We start from the raw sequence: 9,307 nt of genomic DNA on the forward strand, positions 1-9,307 counted from the left end.
AGAGTGGAGTATATTGAGATACTCTCAAAGAGAAATCTCCTATATCAAGTATGAAGTGGGCCGCTTCTATGAGAATGACAAAAGGGCTAATTCTCTAGAGTACTTGATGAAATTTACCAGGTGCTGTCCCAGGGCCATAATGGGCGCAACAAATGGACTAACGAGAGAGAGAAGAAACAAGCATTCTAGAGAAAAAGAGCATTCACATATTTGCTCATATCTCTCTCTGAGTTCGCTTGGTATTTGGAAAGCTTCTTCCAAATACGCGGTCGTTGTATCTTGGGAGTTCACCGTGCTCCAATAGCCTCGAAGCTTTAGAGGTGGCACGGAAATCGAACTTAAGGAAACTGTGTTTCACAGGCCTCGACAAAATAATCTTTTAATTTCAGGTATTTATCTGAAATCGCTCGAATTGCCGGAGTTTTGCCGTCGTCAACAACTGCCGTCCCCAACAGAATATACAAAACCCATTTCAGAATATTAGGTTTGGATTCAAGAGAGAAGAACGGATGATGGTGGAGAGAGAACAGAAAGTCATGATTGCGACAACTGAGCATCTCTATAATAAACGGGAAGAATAAAAACAACATGACGTCTTAATATCTAACACTTTGACTGCGTGCCGTTTTTATAACTCCTGACTGACTGAGTGAGAAGTGAGATGCTCCCTATGAGCTAAACCCCCTCTCATCTCCCCCCCCCCCCCGCTTCTGAGCTTAAACCCCATTCCCCGATAAAGATTCCGAATTTCCAGAAAAAATGGTCGCTTGATTTGGTTACGTGTGTCTAGGCTTTTCTCGACTTCATGGTACAGCGAGCTTTGTGAAGAAGCTCTGGGTTCATGGCGTCTCTCGCTTTCGCGCTGTTTCTCTCACTTCCCAGGTCTCCTCGAATCTCTCATCTGCTTCCTAAATTTTATAAAAAATTTCAGATGTTGGTCGAAACTGGAACTTAATGTGCTTGTTCTACGATGAAGCTCAGCAAGAGAGGCCGCTTGAAGACGACGTGTGTTAAACCCTGTGCAGAAGATTCTCTCTCAAAGTCGGAGATCAATGTTGATGTACTGAAAGAGGCAACTAACCCGTTTTCAACGAGTTTTTTTTCTAATAAAAGACAAATGGTATACTTTGGTGCAGGCAAGAATGTTCTACTTCGGCACGCATTCTCTGCTAGATAGGAAGATGAGATCGACCACGTTCCAAGCCATCAAGATATCGAAGAAACTAGCTAGGCAGTGTCGTCTTCTATGACGTGAACCTGCCTTTACCGTTATGGCAGTCCCGTGACGAAACCCAGGCATTGATCCAACAAGTGTGGGACCTTGCGGATTTCATCGAGGTCACGAAACAAGAGCTCGAATTCTTGTGTGGGATAAACCCGATTCAAGAGTTTGATACCGAAAACAACAGCAGCAGCAAGTTTGTCCATTATGAGGCAGAGACGGTGGAACCTCTTTGGCATGAAAGTCTCAAGGTTTTGTTCGTGACGAATGGCACTTCTCAGATACATTATTACACTAAAGAGCACAGTGGTTCTATTCTTGGAATGGAAGATGCACCCATCACTCCTTTCACAGGGGATATGTCTGCATCTGGAGATGGCATTGTTGCAGGTCTGTTTTTTCTTTTTCTGTAGCTTTCTCGGAATCCAAACAGGAGTTTGGCTGGTAAACTTTGTTGGGCCGACATGTTTCAGGTCTGATGAGAATGCTGACAGTTCAATGGTAACTGATAAAGGATACCTGGAAAAAACTGTAAGGTATGGGATGAGTGTGGGGTTATAGATCAATGGTTGCTGGCACAAACACGAGGGTTCCCTGTTAAGGGAGAGGTTGGAGAAGATGAAGATGAAGATGAAGAAGAGGAAGAAGAACCTGATCCAGGTGGGATCAGATCAATAACAGAGAGGGAATACAGAACAGTAGAGTATGTTGATGAAGAGGACGATCCATTTGCTATGAAGCCAATAGCAGAAAGAGTATACAAACTTTTGGAGCCTGTTGGCTCAGTAAATGATGATGAAGAAGATTCATCTTGATTTTTTGAATTTGAGTAATCCAAAAATTTGGATTATTAATCAAATTCCCTCCTATTAATCTGCATAACTTGTATCAGTGATTTAACTTTGTAGTTTCTCAATAATTTGGAAATCACAGGAGAAAAAACTTTAACCAAGAAGATGAACAACAACTTGCTTGTTCTGTAACCAAATAACTTGGAAGTTAGTAGTAGTACAGGAAGAACATGCATGATGTTCTGTAATAAACAAAAACTGTCTCATCTCCTCCATTACCTAAATATCTATAAATGGAAGTGGTTTAAGGATGAGACAGGGGATACAAGAGAGCGGCCGGCCACACAAAAACCAACCAGTTAGAGCGGTCGTTGAAGCAATCAATCAAAATCTTACAGTCGAAGGATTGTCCGAAGGGTGTCGCATAAATTCTGAATGGTTTGCTGTTCTTGTGTTGCTTGCAGTTCCTGTAATGGCATCTCCTCGTAGCAACTGCATCCAATTCAAATCAATAAGCACCAGTTTATCAACCAAATTCATCGGGGTATATATATATGTATTAATACATACGTTCTGTGGTAAGCAAGAGCTTGTGCCAGATTCATCAGCGTTGAACTTGACATCAGCCTTTGGTACACACTTGGTGGAAGAGGCATCTGTAACCATTTTATAACTCCGTCATGATTATTATTATCTAACACTATATATGAAAGTAAAAAGGGAGAGGGAATATTTTGGGTGTTTTGAATTTGATTTGACCTCATTCTGCACACGACGACCCTTCTTCATCAGTGGATCAGCAGTGAACAGCTCCTGAAGAGCTTCCATGGCTACTGTTCCATTTCCGTCACGTTGCATGCCTCCGATCATGTCTTCTGACAAAAGAGCAATTGGAGATATGTCCGTTGCTCTCAAGAATGGAATCGGTACTGTGTTTCCAGCTGCATATATGGACCATAACTGCAACATACCATTCTCCATGTAACTTTTTTTTCACCCGCTCCGATATGGACCATAACTGCAACATACCATTCTCCATGTAAGCTTTTTTTTCACCGCCTCGAAAGTAACATTGAAAGGACCGACATTGACTAGAAAGTGGGATAAGCAACTAAAATTGAAACTAACCTTATCTTGCAAAGCAAATGCTTTCCTGCCAACAGTTTCGCTCTTCAATGTGCCACCACTTGCATCACTGCCACCTTCGGTTTGTGCTCCAGATAAGCTATTTGGGTTGGTTTTATTCTCAGGAGATTTAGAAACTGAAGGTGACCATCCCCGCAAGCTCTGTGAAGTCGATTCTTCAGCTGGAACATCATTTGCAGAAGGACCTCTTTTGTTGTGAATCCTAATGACAGATTTACGAGATGTGGTATGATCAGGAAACTAGTACATTCTCTGACCAACGGAAAAGCAAGCGCCTAATTATATTTGTGGTCCGGAAAGGTTGTGGATATGTTTCGGGTCTGGATATCAAAAGGGTGTTTTGGTAAAATACCATGACTCGGTTGATTCACCTCCCGAGAAACCGACAGATGAGCTATCCACCTGAGCAGATGAAGATTCTTTCTCGCGTGTAAGTTGTGTTCTGGAGTAACTCTCATCTATCTCGTCTCCACCATGGACAATCATAGTTCCGAATTCACCAACTGATCACATAAACAACTGCAAATATAACTTAACTGCCTTTTTTAATCCAAGCTACGCGCTAATAAAGCTGCTAACAAAATATCATCAAATACTATATCACCTGCCAATAGATTTCTTGTGCATCAAAATAGATAAGTGGTCAATAAAGTAAGCATAAATCAATAACAGCGGACCACACTGGTTCCTTTTATAAGAAAATCCAAAAAAAAGGAGTAGATTTCATGTCAATACCTTCTCCAGTCAAGACAGTGGTACCAGATATATCTTGTTGCTTGGTTGAAGGTGCCTCATTGGCATTTTGATATTTAGTACTAGGGGGTTTAGATGGAACAGTAACTCTGACATCCTCACCCGATTTTGGATCCAGTGATGACTGTGACAAAATTAGACTTAATATTAGAGAGATAAACCTGAGAAGATGTTAGAGAACAGATGGGAGAATAGAAGAGAGGCCATTGTACGTGGAAGAATGAAGACATACAGTATCTTCTTCTGAAGAAGGCACGACGTTTTGCGCTTGCAGAACAATTGAAGCTCGTACTTGTCTGGCCTTCTCAATCTTTGGCAACATTGCAGAAGCTCCAAATTTGCATCTCTCGATAAATTTATGCTAAATTCCAAATTCAAAGAAAGAATACAATCAGAATTAAAAAAATTTAAATATCAAAGAGGATGCAAGCTACAAGAGTAATTGATCATGCGCTATCAAATGCATAAACATGCTAGCGAGGAAAAGGAAGCTCCCCCCCAAGAAACAAGTATGGCACATGAAGAAAACAAAAATAAAAATGAAGAAATTCTATATTACAAATCTGTACATGCATAATAATCATGCCCATGTCTTCCTCACAGGAGATAAGCATATTATCATAATCTACCTTCAGCAACTCAGCTGCGGTTGGGCGAAGACGAGGCTCTTTGGTAAGGCATTTTGCAACAAAATCATGAAATACCAAGGACCTGCAAAACGTAAAATTGTACAGAACTTCTACATGGGTTGCATCATTAAGCTTCAAGTAATTTCTATGTATCTATTTGTTTACGGCACAAGCAAGTATAGAGCCAGGAGTGGATCAGTTCTGGAATCCAACTGTCGACCACCACAGCCATTTTATAAGCATTTATTTGCATAATGTCACAGAAAAGATATAGACTTATCCATAATTTAAATGAAACAAAATGTACCCGATCGACTTAAAATGAATTTCTTCTATTGTAACCATAGTCATGATACAACAGTTGAAGAGCTGATGACAAACCATTTTTCTTTATCTTCAAGCATTGGAGCTGGCTCGATGGATATCATGAACAAAACCTAGCAAAGCCCGATATCTTGGATAAGATACTGAAAATAATTACCATAGCTCGATCATAAGAAAATGCATATCAATGGTACAACTTAAAATGCCATTGCCACCAAGTAGCATGTGCTACTCTTCAAAAATGTCACCAGCTACCCCTTAAAACAAAAGTGCAGAGCCTGCCACTGTCATGCATATCTTTAGGAACAAATTATCCATTCTAAACCACAAACCAGTTTATGTTTCATATTCTGCTGTCTTATCTTCAAAACCATCACATGAACAGATGTTAAGAAAAGCCTATTCATCAAATAATTTTGGAACAGAACAACAAAAGCCATATGGCAAAACCTCAGAATATACCTACCCTCATTGGATGCACTGCCGATCTTGGAGGAAGCCCCTATAAAAAACAAAACTAAGCGTCAAAAGACTATTGAAGGATGAATGAGAAAATATGTTAGAAGTTGGACAAACCCAAAGTAAAAAAAAGGTACAAGCTTTGGTTTCTTTTCTCCAGTAGCATGTCCATGAGGAGTAAATTTAAGTTAACAGGTTGGTCTAACATAAAACAGTCACCAACTGGCTTTGCTTAATTATCAACTGAAATGTGATAAGCTCCATACGAGCCATTGGCATAATAACCCCTATACCTCTGCCATTTCAATTGCTGAAACACCAAGAGCCCACACATCCACCTGCAGTACAAAATCAGGTAAAAAAAAATCAACAGGAATATGTGATTCTATTCAGTATAATTAGTGCCAAAGCAATTTCTTTTGCTAAAAGACTTAATGTCTAATAGAGAACAAAACAAAATGACAGTATCTCCATAAAAACTTGTAAGCAGTATTCTTTTTAGTACAAAATTAGTTCCTTTTCTAGAGATAGTCACAGCCTAAAAAGCATGATATAAGATTTTAACTAAAGAAGTCACCCATAGATAGAAGACACCGTTACCGAGTAATCAAAATTCAACAGTTTGATCAGGCCTGATCCTTTCAGTCTAAATAGGATTGTATACCTTCCCATCATATCGACTTTCCTGAATAACCTCTGGAGCCATCCAATGTGGAGTCCCGATGAACTGCAAACAGGATGAAACATTTGGAATCTAAGATAACTTACCAAATCACATCTGACCCCCCTATATCATGTTACCAAGTCTCTTTGGGCACAATTCGCTGATCAGAGGCCAAAATTATAAACTGACTATCGCAGCAGGTACTTACAGTATTACGCTTCGACATAGTCCTTGTAAGTTGGGCTGCAACCCCAAAATCGCCTGATAATATCCAGGAAATAGAACTACAGAATCAATTGGTTGTCGTAAAGAAGAGAAAGATATTTCCTATCGATGAGCTAAGAGAACAGTAAGATTCCAAGCTTCAAAGTTCAAACCATAAAAATCAACATACAATAAAAATTAAGAAAGATGCAAGCAAATGACAAATATCCTTGTTGTTTGGTATATTACTCTCCAAGCTTACGTACCCAACTTGACCTCTCCTTGTTCCGTCAACAAGATATTTCCACCCTTAATGTCTCTGTGGACCTTGAAAATTGAGTGCAAGTATGCAAGGCCCTAGATATAAGACAACAACAGCAAAAGGATATAAGATGAATGCATAGACAAGCTGACAGGCAACACCCAAGAGTTTCACGGGAATGATCAAAACATGGAAACTAGTGTCAATTACAGGAAAACAGGGATCGTTTTTCTTCTGAATGCTTCCCAGGAATGATATAGATTACGAAAATTGTCCTAAAAAAAACCTTCAATGTCTCTCGACAAATATATGCTATTTGATACTCTTCCAATGGCTCCTCAGTAGCATTCATCAAATCTGCAACACTTCCACCCCCACAATACTCCATCACTATCTGCCAGAGTATAAACATTAGCAATGAGAAAGATACAAAATATGCGGAAAAGTCATCAAACCAATCGCAGAATATAAAACTTATACCTTTTATATCTAACAAATTGACAAAGCTAGTATTCTGACACTCACCCAAAGATAATCTTCTCCTTGGTAACTCCCGAGATAGCGGACAACATTCGGATGATTACACTGCTGCAACATCTCAATTTCTCCACGGATCTCTTCGTATCCCTCCTCCTGGTTAAAAAGGGAAACTTTACTCACATCAGGCGCCTCAGCCGCTGCAAGATTTAAAACAACTTGACTTATTTAACAGTTGAAGACAAGGTAGAAATACCCCTTCAGTCAGTGATATGACTTTGACAGCAACAAGCTCCGCTGTTTTCAAGTCTCGTGCCTTGTACACAGCTCCATATGACCCTTTTCCTGCAAACCCAGATGCAAAATCTCATCATTATACACTGTTGAACCAATAATGAGAAAAACTGGAAAACTCAGTTCATGGCTAGTGGAATCAAATGGGAAGAATGCAGCAAATCCGATACAGAAGGATAAAAGAAACCGGTATGATTAATCCAGAAAAGATATAGGGAAGTATCCGCACCAAGTTCATGAAGCAATTCGTACTTGGTTGTCGGATCTTCCTTGGTAATGCTCTCAGGTATGGAGGTCGTAGAGATTTTACTGTTCTGCTGCTGCATCTGGCGATTCTCTTGAGCTTGAAATTGAGAAGAAGAGTCGACTTTCCTGTTCTTCCCTCCAAAACCTAACTCCCCAGACTTCTGCATACTCGCTACCGCCCTTTCCATTGTTGACATCTCCCTCTCCTTCTCCTTCCTCTTCCCTTTCTTCGCCGTCGATCTCACCACAAACGTACCGTACTCCTCCCCATCGTCATCCTCATCGGAGAAAGCGTCATCGTCGTCTCTCCCCCGCCTCGACCTCCATCCGGGACTACCCGCCATGCCCGGCTTCGGAGAGTACTGAACATTCCGGCTACGGCTACTCCGATCCGTCTTGATAACCACGGTGCCGAAATCGCCGTCTCCACCGTCGTCCTCGTCATAGTCGAGCGAGGCTCCTCCTCCGAAATCCTTCGGGAGATTCATGAGTAAGGGAGGAAGCGAAGCGTCGTCGTCTTCCCCGTTATCCCCAGCTCCGTCGGCATCTTCCTTGTAGACCATCGTAGCGTAGAGGTCGACATCTTTATCTTTCTCATCCTCCTCCCGGTGCTTGGCCTTGCCTTTGCCTCGTCCTTGATCGGAATCCGAATCGGAATCGGAGTGAACCACGAAGGTGGAGTATAGCTCCGGCTTCGGCTTCGGCTTCGCCTCCGGCTTCCGGCTCCACCGATATCGAGGCGAGTTATGATCCATCTCTCTCTCTCTCTCTCTGCTCGGAACTCCGAACGAAGAGGGAACTGGAGAAGTGTTGCTAAAAATAAAAGGCAAAATTCCGTTAAAATACACAAATTTTGCAAATTGTATAAAAAATATACAAATTTTATAAATAAAATCTTTAAAAAAACTTTTAAAATCAAAAACAAATTTCTATATGAATTAAAATATTAATTTTAAATGGAAAACAATTTTTATACGAATTGATTTTATGTAGAAAATTGATGTGGATTTAAAATTTTGAGATATTTTTAAATATATTTATTTGCAAAATTAAATATTTGTATTCTTTTTAATCTTACAAAATTAGTGTATTTTGATGGAAAGTATTTTTTTTTAAAAAGGCCAAACTCAGAATTTGCCAGCGGGCCCATTACCTCTTCTGTCTTGTTCCATTTCATAAATTATCTAAATGTCACTGAAGAATCTCAACATAACTTAACAATTGCATAATGGCAATGATTTTCAACATAGTTTTTTTTTTTTTGTGTGTGTGTGTTTGGTTTACCATACAAAACATCATCGGCTTACAGACATTACAAACAAAACAGTTTCCGCAAGAATAACAGACAAAGGGCTTTCTTCACATAAGAGGGAGAGGATACGATAGGAAAGGTAAGCAATGAATTGGCTCAGTGACTCAGTGGTTCGGTGGCTCAGTTGCTACCCCCACCGAAGAGGTATCCAAGCGACGAACCGCCCCCAGGGACCGCATGAACCTTGGTCGATGGCCTATCCTGCTTTCACCACTCAAATCCTTAGTAAACCATCCCATTGTGTCTCCACAACAACAAAAAGAAAACAAGAACTCGGGGTCGAGGAATGACAACATTCCGATTCAGAGAGTAGCCCGAGTAAGTAATCAAATCATCCGACAGATATTAATTCATCTTCCAAATAGATACCCCAACGAGCTCTGCCCTCCACCCGCACTAACTCCACGTCCCATTCTCTCTCTCTCTCTCGATTCTTAGAAAATCTTCCAAACCTTCTGGATTCGAAACATAAAGGAGATGTAACCAGTTGGAATCAAGAACAAAATCAAGCCATCAAGATCGTC

General features: G+C 40.4%; 2 protein-coding genes and 1 long non-coding RNA gene across 3 annotated transcripts; 1 reads left to right on the forward strand and 2 right to left on the reverse strand.

The window, feature by feature from the left end:
• The first annotated feature begins 712 nt into the window (after nucleotides 1-712).
• Nucleotides 713-2,152, forward strand: LOC104801731. Its single transcript, XR_769930.1, has 3 exons — nucleotides 713-882; nucleotides 982-1,612; nucleotides 1,696-2,152. It is a non-coding gene; the product is annotated as an uncharacterized LOC104801731 (long non-coding RNA).
• A 19-nt stretch (nucleotides 2,153-2,171) lies between these two features.
• Nucleotides 2,172-8,268, reverse strand: LOC104801732 (serine/threonine-protein kinase 4-like). The gene is made up of 18 exons (XM_010525067.2): nucleotides 7,455-8,268; nucleotides 7,188-7,276; nucleotides 6,980-7,087; nucleotides 6,741-6,848; nucleotides 6,459-6,549; nucleotides 6,197-6,249; nucleotides 5,989-6,051; nucleotides 5,618-5,662; nucleotides 5,332-5,367; nucleotides 4,923-4,978; nucleotides 4,542-4,623; nucleotides 4,145-4,273; nucleotides 3,895-4,036; nucleotides 3,512-3,662; nucleotides 3,142-3,361; nucleotides 2,773-2,973; nucleotides 2,584-2,669; nucleotides 2,172-2,505 (listed from the first exon to the last, which is right to left on the reverse strand). Exons 1-18 carry the CDS (start codon nucleotides 8,224-8,226, stop codon nucleotides 2,406-2,408), a joined length of 2,532 nt encoding a protein of 843 aa, XP_010523369.1. The 5' UTR covers nucleotides 8,227-8,268; the 3' UTR covers nucleotides 2,172-2,405.
• Nucleotides 8,269-8,671: 403 nt separating this feature from the next.
• On the reverse strand, nucleotides 8,672-9,301 carry LOC104801733 (protein SPIRAL1-like 2). Its single transcript, XM_010525068.1, has 2 exons — nucleotides 9,137-9,301; nucleotides 8,672-8,984 (listed from the first exon to the last, which is right to left on the reverse strand). The coding sequence occupies exons 1-2, from the start codon at nucleotides 9,194-9,196 to the stop codon at nucleotides 8,904-8,906; spliced, it is 141 nt and encodes a 46-aa protein (XP_010523370.1). The 5' UTR covers nucleotides 9,197-9,301; the 3' UTR covers nucleotides 8,672-8,903.
• Nucleotides 9,302-9,307: the final 6 nt, after the last annotated feature.

Source organism: Tarenaya hassleriana, unplaced genomic scaffold, assembly GCF_000463585.1.
Source record: "Tarenaya hassleriana unplaced genomic scaffold, ASM46358v1 Cleome739, whole genome shotgun sequence".
NCBI lineage: Eukaryota > Viridiplantae > Streptophyta > Magnoliopsida > Brassicales > Cleomaceae > Tarenaya > Tarenaya hassleriana.